At 38.1% G+C, this 13,492-nt stretch overlaps 1 protein-coding gene across 4 annotated transcripts in view; it reads left to right on the forward strand.

Annotated features, from left to right (window-relative positions):
* The window catches only part of ABL2 (ABL proto-oncogene 2, non-receptor tyrosine kinase), a 126,720-nt gene that overhangs the window by 98,272 nt on the left and 14,956 nt on the right, over positions 1–13,492 (forward strand). For all 4 annotated transcript variants that reach the window (XM_057726313.1, XM_057726316.1, XM_057726315.1 and 1 more), the window contains 2 exons: positions 9,642–9,937; positions 12,912–13,184. In XM_057726313.1, coding sequence (XP_057582296.1) covers positions 9,642–9,937; positions 12,912–13,184 — 569 coding nt within the window. The remainder of the gene's footprint in view (positions 1–9,641; positions 9,938–12,911; positions 13,185–13,492) is intronic.

The raw sequence follows: 13,492 nt of genomic DNA on the forward strand, positions 1-13,492 counted from the left end.
TGCCTGTCTGAGAACCATTCCTTACCATTCTGCACTGAGGTTAAGAACTTGCACTCAAAATGTAAGACAACTACATTGCTAAGTACGCTATTTATTATTTAGTTCAGCTGACATTTTCTTTTTTTGGAACAAGACCATTCAGCATGAAGAAAGTAGTCCAGTGATTCACATTCTGGCACAAGCATCTTATCTTGCTGTGGACCTGCTTTGAGCAGCACTGGCCTAGACAACTTCTCTCTCATTTGTGTTTATATGAGTTAGTGAAAGGACTAGTAGGAAGGGTTTGTATTGTAGTCACACTCTCAACAGAGTTAATAGTTTATGTTCAATAGTAAATTCTTATCAAAGGGAACATCAAGAACATGATCAGTTAAAACCATCCATTATTGGTTTTTTGAACAAGGACAGAAAATGTGAAACTTTTATGAGAAAGAAATAGGAGTGTGGGACATTCTCGTATACATGAATTGGATTGCTAATCTGCTTGAGCTTTTGTCTTTTGAATTTATGAAAGCTTCCTGCTGGGAAAAAATAAGATTCAGGATAATTTTTAACTAAATGAAAATGTAACTTAAATGATTATTTGTCAAATATATTCTTTTTATTTGTAAGGGTTCAAAATGAGGTATTAAATGGGAGTGGATATACCAAATTAAGAAAACAGGTCTCCACTGAAGGAGTGTTACTGTTAAATGAAGTTTTTATATACATCGATTTTTATTTATTTATTTAGTATTTTGTAAATGTAATTTTTATATTCAGTGGGATATAAAAATTCAGGTGACTCTACTGCAGTATTCTCTTTTTTCCTTTCCTTAATATATATATTTTTTAACTTTTTATTTTTTTATTTTTTACAATAAACTGCATTTAGAGTGTACAGTTTGGTTTCCCAATCTCCCAATTCATTCCCCCCCCAACCCTCCCCGCTTTCCCCACTTGGTGTCCATATGTTTGTCCTCACATCTATGTCTCTATTTCTGCCTTGCAAACTGGTTGATCTGTGCCATTTTTCTATAGTCCACATATATGTGTTAATATACAATATTTGTTTTTCTCTTTCTGACTCACTTCACTCTGTATGACAGTCTCTAGGTCCATCCATGTGTCTACAAATGTCCCAGTTTCATTGCTTTTTACAACTGAGTAATATTCCATTGTATGTATGTACCACATCTTCTTTATCCATTCATCTATTGGTGGACATTTAGGTTGCTTCCATGTCCTGGCTATTGTAAATAGTGCTGCCATGAACATTGGAGTACATGTGTCTTTTTGAATTATGGTGTTCTCTGGGTATATGCCCAGGAGTGGGTTTGCTGGGTCATATGGTAGTTCTATTTTTAGTTTTGCAAGGAACCTCCGTACTGTTCTCCATGGTGGCTGTATCAATTTACATTCCCACCAGCAATGCAAGAGCGTTCCCTTTTCTCCACACCCTCTCCAGCATTTATTGTTTGTAGATTTTGTGATGATGGCCATTCTGATCGGTGTGAGGTGATACCTCATTGTCGTTTTGATTTGCATTTCTCTAATAATTAGTGATGTTGAGCAGCTTTTCATGTACCTCTTGGCCATCCGTATGTCTTCTTTGGAGAAATGCCTGTTTAGGTCTTCCACCCATTTTTTGATTGGGTTGTTTGTTTTTTTGATATTGAGCTGGATGAACTGTTTATATATTTTGGAGATTAATCCTTTGTCTGTTGATTCATTTGCAAATATTTTTTCCCATTCTGAGGGTTGTCTTTTTGTCTTGCTTATAGTTTCCTTTGTTGTGCAGGAGCTTTGAAGTTTCATTAGGGCCCCCTTATTTATTTTTGTTTTTATTTCCATTATTCTAGGGGGTGGATCAAAAAAGATCTTGCTGTTATTTATGTCAAAGAGTGTTCTTCCTATATTTTCCTCTAGGAGTTTTATAGTGTCTGACCTTACGTTTATGTCTTTAATCCATTTTGAGTTTATTTTTGTGTGTGGTGTTAGGGAGTGTTTTAATTTCATTCTTCTACATGTAGCTGTCCAGTTTTCCCAGCACCACTTATTGAAGAGGCTGCTTTTTCTCCATTGTATATCCTTGCCTCCTTTGTCATAGATTAGTTGACCATAGTTTATCTCTGGGCTTTCTATCCTGTTCCATTGATCTATATTTCTGTTTTTGTGCCAGTACCATACTATCTTGATCACTGTAGCCTTGTAGTATAGCCTGAAGTCAGGAAGCCTGATTCCACCAACTCCGTCTTTCCTTCTCAAGATTGCTTTGGCTATTCGGGGTCTTTTGCGTTTCCATACAAATTGTAAAAATTTCTTGTTCTAGTTCTGTGAAAAATGCCATTGGCAATTTGATAGGGATTGCACTGAATCTGTAAATTGCTTTCAGTAGTATAGTCATTTTCACTATGTTGATTCTTCCAATCCAAGAACATGGTATGTCCCTTCATCTGTTTGTGTCGTCTTTGATTTCTTTTATTAGTGTCTTATAGTTTTTTGAGTACAGGTCTTTTATCTCCTTGGTTAGGTTTATTCCTAGGTATTTTATTCTTTTTGTTGCAATGGTGAATGGGATTGTTTCCTTCATTTCTCTTTCTGATCTTTCATTGTTGGTGTATAGAAATGCAAGAGATTTCTGTGTGTTAATTTTGTATCCTGCAACTTTACCAAATTCATTGATTAGCTCAAGTAGTTTTCTGGTGGCATCTTTAGGATTTTCTATATATAGTATCATGTCATCTGCAAACAGTGACAGTTTTACTTCTTCTTTTCCAATTTGGATTCCTTTTATTTCATTTTCCTCTCTGATTGCTGTGGCAAGGACTTCCAAAACTATGTTGAATAGTAGTGGTGAGAGTGGGTATCCTTGTCTTGTTCCTGATCTTAGAGGGAATGCTTGCAGTTTTTCACCATTGAGAATGATGTTTGCTGTGGGTTTGTCATATGTGGCCTTTATTATGTTGAGGTAGGTTCCCTCTGTGCACACCTTCTGGAGAGCTTTTTTCATAAATGGGTGTTGAATTTTGTCAAAAGCTTTTTCTGCATCTATTGAGATGATCATGTGGTTTTTATCCTTCAGTTTGTTAGTATGGTGTATCACATTGATTGATTGGCGTATATTGAAGAATCCTTGCATTTCAGGGATAAACCCCACTTGCTCATGGTGTATGATCCTTTTAATGTGTTGTTGGATTCTGTTGGCTAGTATTTTGTTGAGGATTTTTGCATCTAAATTCATCAGTGATACTGGTCTGTAGTTTTCTTTTTTTGTAGTATCTTTGTCTGGTTTTGGTATCCGGGTGATGGTGGCTTCATAAAATGAGTTTGGGAGTGTTCCTCTGCAATTGTTTGGAAGAGTTTGAGAAGGGTGGGTGTTAGCTCTTCTCTAAATGTTTGATAAAATTCACCTGTGAATCCATCTGGTCCTGGACTTTTGTTTGTTGGGAGATTTTTAATCACAGTTTCAATTTCATTACTTGTGATTGGTCTGTTCATATTTTCTATGTCTTCCTGATTCAGTCTTGGAAGGTTATACCTTTCTAAGAATCTGTCCATTTCATCTAGCTTGTCCATTTTATTGGCATATAGTTGCTTGTAGTAATCTCTTATAATGCTTTTTATTTCTGCGGTGTCCATTGTAACTTCCCCTGTTTCATTTATAATTTTATTGATTTGAGTCCTCTCCCTCTTTTTCTTGATGAGTCTTGCTAGAGGTTTATCGATTTGATTTATCTTCTCAAAGAACCAGCTTTTAGTTTTATTGATTTTTGCTTTTGTTTTCTTTGTCTCCATTTCATTTATTTCTGCTCTGATCTTTATGATTTCTCTCCATCTACTCACTTTGGGTTTTGTTTGCTCTTCTTTCTCTAGTTTCTTTAGGTGTAAGGTTAGATTGTTTATTTGGGATTTTTCTTGTTTCTTGAGGTAGGATTGTATTGCTATAAACTTCCCTCTTAGAACTACCTTTGCTGCATCCCATAGGTTTTGGATCATTGTGTTTTCATTGTCATTTGTCTCTAGGTATTTTTTGATTTCCTCTTTGATTTCTTCAGTGATCTGTTGGTTATTTAGTAGCGTATTGTTTAGCCTCCTTGTGTTTGTGTTTTTTACAGTTTTTTTTCCTGTAATTGATTTCTAATCTCATAGTGTTGTGGTCAGAAAAGATGCTTGATACGATTTCAATTTTCTTGAATTTACCAAGGCTTGATTTATGACCCAAAATGTGATCTATCCTAGAGAATGTTCCATGTGCACTTGAGAAGAATGTGTAATCTGCTGTTTTTGGATGCAATGTCCTATAGATATCTATTAAATCAAGCTGATTTATTGTGTCATTTAAAGCTTGTGTTAATTTTCTGTCTGGATTATCTGTCCATTGGTGTAAGTGGGGTGTTAAAGTCCTCCACTATGATTGTGTTACTGTCGATTTCCTCTTTCATAGTTGTTAGCATTTGCCTTATGTATTGAGGTGCTCCTATATTGGGTGCATATATATTTATAATTGTTATCTCTTCTTCTTGGATGGATCCCTCAATCTTTATGTAGTGTCCTTTCTTGTCTCTTGTAACATTTTTTATTTTAAAGTCTATGTTATCTGATATGAGTATCGCTACTCCAGCTTTCTTTTGATTTCCATTTGCATGGAGTATCTTTTTCCATCCCCTCACTTTCAGTCTGTATGTGTCCCTAGGCCTGAAGTGGGTCTCTTGTAGACAGCATATAGAAGGGTCTTGTTTTTGTATCCATTCAGCCAGTCTGTGTCTTTTGGTTGGTGCATTTAGTCCATTTACATTCAAGGTGATTATCGATATGTATGTTCCTGTTACCATGTTCTTAATAGTTTTGTTTTTGTTTTTGTAGGTCCTTTTCTTCTCTTATGTTTCCCACTTAGAGAAGTTCCTTTAGCATTTGTTGTAAGGCTGGTTTGGTGGTGCTGAATTCTCTTAGCTGTTGCTTATCTGTAAAGCTTTTGATTTCTCCATCGAATCTGAATGAGATCCTTGCTGGGAAGAGTATTCTTGGTTGTAGGTTCTTCACTTGAAATATATCATGCCACTCCCTTCTGGATTGTAGAGTTTCTGTTCAGAAATCAGCTGTTACCCTTATGGGAGTTCCCTTGTATGTTATTTGTTGTTTTTCCCTTGTTGCTTTTAATAACTTTTCTCTGTCTTTAATTTTTGTCAGTTAGACTACTGTATGTCTTGGCGTGTTTCTCATTGCGTTTATCCTGCCTGGGACTCTTTGCACTTCCTGGACTTGGGTAGCTATTTCCTTTCCCATGTTAGGGAAGTTTTCAACTATAATCTCTTCCAGTATTTTCTCAGGTCCTTTCTCTCTCTCATCTCCTTCTGGGACCCCTATAATGCAAATGTTGGTGCGTTTAATGTTGTCCCAGAGGTATCTTAGGCTGTCTTCAGTTCTTTTCATTCTGTTTTCTTTATTCTTTTCTGCATCAGTGATTATCACCATTCTGTCTTCCAGGTCACTTATTCGCCCTTCTGCCTCAGTTAATCTGCTATTGGTTCCTTCTAGTGTATTTTTCATTTCAGTTATAGTGTTGCATATCTCTGTTTGTTTGTTCTTTAATTCTTCTAGGTCTTTGGTAAACTTTTCTTGCCACTTTTCGATCTTTGCATCCAGTCTTTTTTCAAAGTCCGGGATCATCTTCACCATCATTATTCTGAATTCTTTTTCTGGAAGGATGCCTATCTCCTCTTCATGTAGTTGTTTTTCTGGGGTTTTATCTTGTCCCTTCATCTGGTACAACGTCTTTTGCCTTTTCATTTTCTCTGTCTTTCTGTGGCTGTGATTTTCAGTTCCACAAGATGAAATACTGCTGATACTGCTTGATTCTGCTGTCTGCCCTCTTGTGGAGGAAGCTGTCTAGGAGGCTCGTTGGTGGGAGGGACTGATGGTGGGTTGGGCTGGGTGGGTGGAGCTAGGTAAAACTTTAATCCAATTTGGTGGGTGGAGCTCAGTGACACTTTAATCTGCTTGTCTGCCAATGGGGTGGGGCTGTGTTCCCACCCTGGTGGTCGTTTGGCCTGAGGCGACCCAGCACTGAAGTTTACAGGCTCTTTGGTGGAGCTAATGGTGGACTCTGGAAGGGCTCATGCCAATGAGCACTTCTCAGAACCCCTGCTGCCAGTGCCCCTGTCTCCTCGGTGAGCCACAGCTGCCCCCCACCTCTGCAGGCAACCCTCCAACACCAGCAGGTAGGTCTGGTTCAGTCTCCTTTGGAGTCAGTGCTCCTTCCCCCTGGGTCCTGGTGAGCACACTTCTTTTTGTGCCCTCCAAGAGTGGAGTTTTCGTTTCCCCCAGTCCTGTGGGGGTCCTGCAGTCAAATCTTGCTGGCTTTCAAAGTCTGACTCTCTGGGGATTCCTCCTCCCGTTGCTGGACCCCCCCTAGGTTAGGAAGCCTGACGTGGGGCTCAGAACCCTCAGGACTTCTGCGGTATAACTGTTCTCCAGCTTGTGAGTCACCCACCCAGCATTTATGGGATTTGATTTTAATGTGATTGCGCCCCTCCTACCATCTCATTGTGGCTTCTCCTTTGTCTCTGGGTGTGGGGTGGTTTTTTTTGGTGAGTTCCAGTGTCTTTCTGTTGATGGTTGTTCAGCCGTTAGTTGTAACTCTGGTGCTCATTCAAGAGGGAGTGAGTGCACGTCCTCCTACTCCGCCATCTTGATTCTTCTCCGCAGTATTCTCTTTATTGTGGTGGCCTGGAACCAAACTTGCACTATCTCCAATGTATGCCTATAAATATCATCACTAAGGTTTGCTAAAAAAAGACTTAGGGACTTCCCTGGTGGCACAGTGGTTAAAAATCCGCCTGCCAATGCAGGGGACGTGGGTTCAATCCCTGGTCTGGGCAGATCCCACATGCTGCGGAGCAGCCAAGCCCATGCACCACAACTACTGAAGCCCGTGCGCCCAGAGCCCGTGCTCCACAACAAGAGAAGCCACCGCAGTGAGAAGCTCGCGCGCAGCGATGAAGAGTAGCCCATCTCACCACAACCAAGAAAGCCTGTGCACAGCAACAAAGACCCAGTAGAGCCATGAATAAATGAATGAATGAATGAATGAATAAAAATAAATAAATAAAACAGAAAACGAAGACTTAGCCTAAAATAAACAGTCCCCAAATATATACATCAGTTTTTAAAATCCAGCCAGATTCATCAAAGCAGAAATCCTTAAAAGTGAGTTTCTCAAACTTGGGTATAGGTATGTCTCAGAGTGGGTATGATGGTATAAGTACATGTGCAAGGAGGTTTCAAAGAAAAGGAAAAGTAAAGCGCATTATCATCTCCTAGTGTCAATTTACTTAAAGATTTTGGATAGTTTTGGGGATGGCAGGATGGTGATGGTATTTGTACGTGTATGGAGGACTGTGTTTTATGATAGGAGGAAAATTTTACACAGAGGTTTCAGGTAAAGCAAAGGACTTCAAAAGCATTTTATACTGTGTGGTAGTGATCTCTTTGGGCTACAACACATGGTTTTACCTTAAGATGCTTCAGTGGAGAAGTTGGTGAAGTGATGACTCAGAACATTCTTTCCTATATATAATTTTCATGTCAGCATTTTCCAAGATAGCTCAGTCACCAAGGAAACTATTGATAAAGAAAGCATATTGATTTATCAGTTACTAGTTATGGCAACTACTAGTTTGCAGCTCAAGAAATGGGATTCCCTTTATCTTATGACCAACAGTGATTTCTTTTAAAACCTGTGAAATGCCAGATTTTTATCCAAGTTCTTTTTAATATGAAATGATGTGCTAAAGCTAATTTATTATTTTAAAAGACAAGAAAATATTTAAAAAATAAAATAACAATACTTATTTTAGTTCCTTCTTCAAAGATGATATTTTGCTTGAATTAAAGAACAAAATTCTCCCAAGATTCCTTTGGCAGTAGGACCAATGTTTATATCTATTGTCAATTTCCATGGTACCCAAAACTTCCAGAGTGGAAAATTCTCCTCCTAACTGCCAAAAAGAGAAAAACAACAACCAAAAACCTAGGGTGTTTGACTGTATGCTGATTATGATGACCTGTCATTATCATTTCTTCATAAGGAAGCAACAGTAATATACTTGGTAAAGAGCTTGGTCTTTACTTCTCACTCTCTTAGAGTAGAGAAAAGCTATAGACTGACAAGTCTAATTTAGCTTTTCTGGCAGCAGTAAGATTTTTTTCCCCCTGCAGATATGGTTGTGGAGTATTTATCAGTACACTTATGCATTTCTACCACCACATGCATGTATACTACTGTATATCTGTACGTATAATTTTTCATATGTGTGTGTGTGCATATGCATGTGCATGTATTCATGTTTTTTCTCATTGAACGTCTCACATCCTAGGGTCTTGGGTGCGATAATGGGGGCTAATAGAAAGTAATCCAATGGCACACATTTATGGAGACCGCTGAAAAAAGGTAGATGGCTGCCAGAAAAATAATTTTTGAGTTTTTCCTCAACAGCCTTTGCCTGATAGCTACTGGGCCATGTGCTTTTGATTGCTCTGGCTTTCTTCCGTTTTCTGACACTGAGAAGTGGATGTGAACTCTGTAGGAAGGCTTGCATCTCTCAGATATGGAGGCCTAAAGCCTTATAAGGGTTCTTTAAGTTACCATTTATCACTAAATGATACCTTTTTCACTTTCCCTGTTTTGCCTGTGCTGCAAATACAGGGGCAGGGTGTATGTTTGAGAGGTCTAAAGTTGATGTTCACAACTTTATTAGAGAAATCAAGGACATTGAATTTGATAGCAAAGATACTCCAAGTAACTTGTGTCTTGGGTTCCAACTTCAGACTCAGCTTCCCTTTGCCACACAGTGATTTGAGGGGAGCAGATAGGGGTGATTAATTCATCATGGGGAATGGGAGGGAAATTGGGAAACTATAACTGTTTTAAAAACTTGAGTCCCAGAAAAGATTGTGCTTTGGTAGTCCTCACTGCCTACCCCTGCCTCCAAATGCTTTTCTTTCTGAAGATGTTGCTGAAAGCTCTGTTGTCTGTGCTTTTTTTTTTAAGCTCTTTATTGGAATATAATTGCTTTTCACTCTTGTACCAGCTTTTGAGGTACACCAAAGTGAATCAGCTGTATTTATATATATATCCCCATATCCCCTCTCTTTTTGTTTTGTTTTTTGTTTTTTTACATTGATGGTTTTTGTAGCCTTGGTGCCAACTGAAATTTGGAAGTAACTTTGTATTTTACATGTGATTGTTGTTCACAGTGAACCATGTATAAGGTACATTCCCTGACAGACTGTTTTGAGGAAAAAATTAATTTCATTTTTTTGAAGACTGAGACTATGTCATTTTCCAGACATTTGAGTAACCTTTTTATCTTTGTATGCTATCTTAGTTACACACCTCAAGTTTCCTATGCTTAAAAACCTTTGAAATCCTGTAGGTAATGCCAGAAAACCATTTCTAACTTGCTTCTTTTGTTTAAGCTGCAAGCTGAAGATATCAGTCAGACTATAATGACAGCCAAGTTTTCATTATTTTTAAAAATTTTGTTGGCTTAAAAGTTCTTGATTCATTTTTCAGTGAGTTTTAAATTTGACAGTAGACTGCTTCTGTTTCAGATAGCCTTAACATCTTTTCTTTCACTCTGTGATGACCTCGTGGCCAGGTGAAAAGCTACGAGTCCTTGGCTACAACCAGAATGGTGAGTGGAGTGAAGTTCGCTCTAAGAATGGCCAAGGTTGGGTGCCAAGCAACTACATCACCCCAGTGAACAGCCTGGAAAAACATTCCTGGTACCACGGACCTGTGTCTCGCAGTGCAGCAGAGTACCTGCTCAGCAGTCTAATCAATGGCAGCTTCCTGGTGCGAGAAAGTGAGAGCAGCCCCGGGCAGCTCTCAATCTCGCTCAGGTATGAGGGGCGCGTGTATCACTACAGGATCAATACCACCACAGATGGCAAGGTAAGACTGGGTGGCAACCACCTCTAGCTGTAGACTCGCTGCTCTTTAGAAACAGTATTCAGAATGACTAAAGAATATAGTATTTATGTCTGACGTGAAATAAACTAATCAGTGACATGAGTTTGAGCTTTTTGGCATGTGAGAGGGAGTTTACTCTTTTCAAAAGAATATGGTAATGGAAATTAAAAACAGTATTATATTAATTGTTTACTAATGAGCTAGATTTGAAGGTGAATGAAGGAAATAGCTGTGTAAATTCATTGCGCCTGTCATCATCAATAGACAGATATGCACATAGGCGTCCAATGTGTTGTGTAGAATTTATACATTAAACCTTGTGTCTATGAAGATTATGATAATCTCTACCAGAAAGCTCACAGAGTAAGAATTAAGGCTTCTGAGACTGATGTTGATCATTAATGTATGTTAATATAAATAAGTCAGTCAGCATTTAGTTGTTTTATATGTTAGAAAGACCAGCCATATAAAAATAGCTATGTTAGAATGGAACTGTTTTACTTTATAAATGGTAAAGTGTGGGCTTATGTCGGTTCTTTTGTTGAACAGCAGATTTAGATTGAATTGTTTCTTTCACTCTCTTTTTGTGATATGTGTAATGGGGTAAAGCACAGGCTTTAGAGCAGGCAGATTGGGTTTGCTGGGTAACTCCATCCTTTTTTAACGTTGTGACCTTACTTAAGCCTCAGTTTCCCATCCCATTTTATTGGATTCTTGTGAGGATTCAGTGAGATGATTGCCATAAAACATAATGGCTGGTAAAAAGTAGAAATAGTAAATTATTAATTTTCTTTCTCTTTTGCATCACCTTATTTTTTCTTGATGAAACCAAATAGAATCAGATAAGTGATGATGTAAGAGAGATGCAACAAATCTACTTCTGGTTGTATACCCCATAGAAATGAGTGCATATGTGTACAGAAGACATGTACAAGAATGTTCATAGCAGCATTATTTGTAGTAGTCAGAAACTAGAAATGCCCACTGTCTAACAACAGTAGAATGAATCAATAAATTGTGCTATATTCATAAAATGGAATCTTATACAACAACAAAATGAACACAGAACTACTACACACACTATCAGGAAAACTATGACCCACCAGCTGCCTACTTTTGTAAATACAATTTTATTGGAATACAGATCCACCCATTTGTTTATGTATTGCCTATGGCTGCTTTCTCAATATTACAGCAGATTTGAGTAATGACATAGACGTTGTGCCCACAAGCCTAAAATATTTACTATCTGGTCCTCTAGAATAGTTTACTGACCCCTGTCATAGATGAATCTCATCCACATAAAGCTGAATGCAAGGGATTAGTGATTGCCAGGGGATAGGGATGAGGGAAGTGGGAATGACTGCTAATGGGTATGGGGTTTCTTTGTGGGGTGATGAAAATGTTCTGGAATAGATAATGGTGGTTGGACAACCAGTGAATATATTGAAAACTACTTTACTGTACACTTGAAGTCATGAATTTTGTGGTGTGGTATATGAGTTATATCACAATAAAATGTTGAGTGAAAGATGGCAAGCACAAAACAGTACTTATTGTATAATTCCACTTGTATAGGTATAGTTCACAAGCAGGCAAAGCTAATCTAAGGTGTTATAAGTCAGCAGAGTGGTTTCCTTTGCTGGGATAAATAGCTGGAAGGGCATGAGGGAGGCTTCTGGGGTGCTGGCAATATTATAATTCTCTGTGTGGGAGATGTTTACAGGGGTGAGTTCACTTTATAGAAATCATCAATTCTCCATTCATTAATGGTATATTCTTCTGTATACAGTAGAAATTTCTTTTTAAAAAAGTAAACAACCTCCCTTAGGAGATAAGGCCTAAAGATTGCTGTCTTACTTTATACTTCTTATTGCTTATCACAAATTAACTACTATTTTAACAACTCTGAAATAAAATTGTGGCTCTTTTTTAAACGGCCTAGACTCAAAAGCACATCTTAATGAAATAGAAATTATAAAATATTTGAATACCCTCTCCCTACCGAAAGGTTGAATCAGTGGTTTTAAAATTATGTTCTGTGCAGGATTCTAAGGTGGTACTTATACAGGAAGCCAGTCCCCTCTTACCTACTTTAATCAGCACTTTTCTTCCTTTATCTTATATATTTGGGTTCCATAGTTTTTTTGCATAAAAATATTTGAAGACCAATGATCTTGATGATCCAGAGAAATGTTTTGGAAGATTTTCCCCCTCAAGTCTAGAGCTACTTTAGGAATCATAGGAAGAGTGGTTTAAATGAAGTTCTTTTTCCTCCTGCCATCATGGTTTAATTCTTCCATTTACCTCAATAAGATAAGGCCTTATTTTCATATCTTTTTTTAATCAATATTTTTAAAATTGAAGTGTAGTTGGTTTACAATGTGTTACTTTCTGCTGTACAGCAAAATGATTCATTTATATATATATCTACATTCTTTTTTTATATTCTTTTCCATTGTGGTTTATCATAGGATATTGACTATAGTTCTCTGTGCTATACAATAGGACCTTGCTGTTTTCATCCATTCTGCAGATAAATTTAACATCTGCTAACCCCAGCCTTCAACTCCATTCCTCCCCCAGTCCCCTCCCCCTTGGCAACCACCAATCTGTTCTCTTATGTCCATGATTCTGTGTCATATTTTAGATTCCACATATAAGTGATATCATGTGGTATTTGTCTTTCTCTTTCTGACTTACTTCACTTAGTATGATAATCTCTAGTTGCATCCATGTTGCTGGAAATGGTATTATTTTGTTCTTTTTTATGACTGAGCAGTATTCCATTGTATATGGTACCACATTTTCTTTATCCATTTATCTGTCGATGAACATTTAGATTGTTTCCATGTCTTGGCTATTATGAATAGTGCTGCTTATTTTCATATCTTGAGACCAATGACATAATGACCTCTTTTCGGCTGGTTTAGCTTTTCTCCGCTTTCCTCACTAGGTGTATGTAACTGCCGAGAGCCGCTTCAGCACCTTGGCCGAGCTTGTTCACCATCACTCCACAGTGGCTGATGGACTGGTGACAACACTACACTATCCAGCACCCAAGTGTAATAAGCCTACAGTCTACGGTGTGTCCCCCATCCATGACAAATGGGAAATGGAACGAACAGATATTACCATGAAGCACAAACTTGGGGGTGGTCAGTATGGAGAGGTTTACGTTGGTGTCTGGAAGAAATACAGCCTTACGGTTGCTGTGAAAACATTGAAGGTGGGTTGCTGAGAATTACAGTTTTCAGGCATCTTTTTCTTTTGTGCTGAATCGGAAATATCAGCTTGCCCTTCTTTAACTTTGGAATGCTTTCCACCCACTGGTGCCAGGCACATCAGCAAATTGTGATGATTAACCCTGGTGCCATTGCTGACAACGCAGGGGCAGATGATTCACTGCAATGCAGTGAAACCCACATGTGGGGAAGGTTTTTCTCTAGAGGCTGTTGATGTAGATCTTGGTGGGAGGTTAGAAGCAAATTACTACTTGTAAAAACTAAGCAAGCTGTTTTCCTTTCTCAGAACAAC

This window comes from Hippopotamus amphibius, chromosome 3 (genome assembly GCF_030028045.1).
Source record: "Hippopotamus amphibius kiboko isolate mHipAmp2 chromosome 3, mHipAmp2.hap2, whole genome shotgun sequence".
In the NCBI taxonomy this organism is placed as follows: Eukaryota; Metazoa; Chordata; class Mammalia; order Artiodactyla; family Hippopotamidae; genus Hippopotamus; species Hippopotamus amphibius.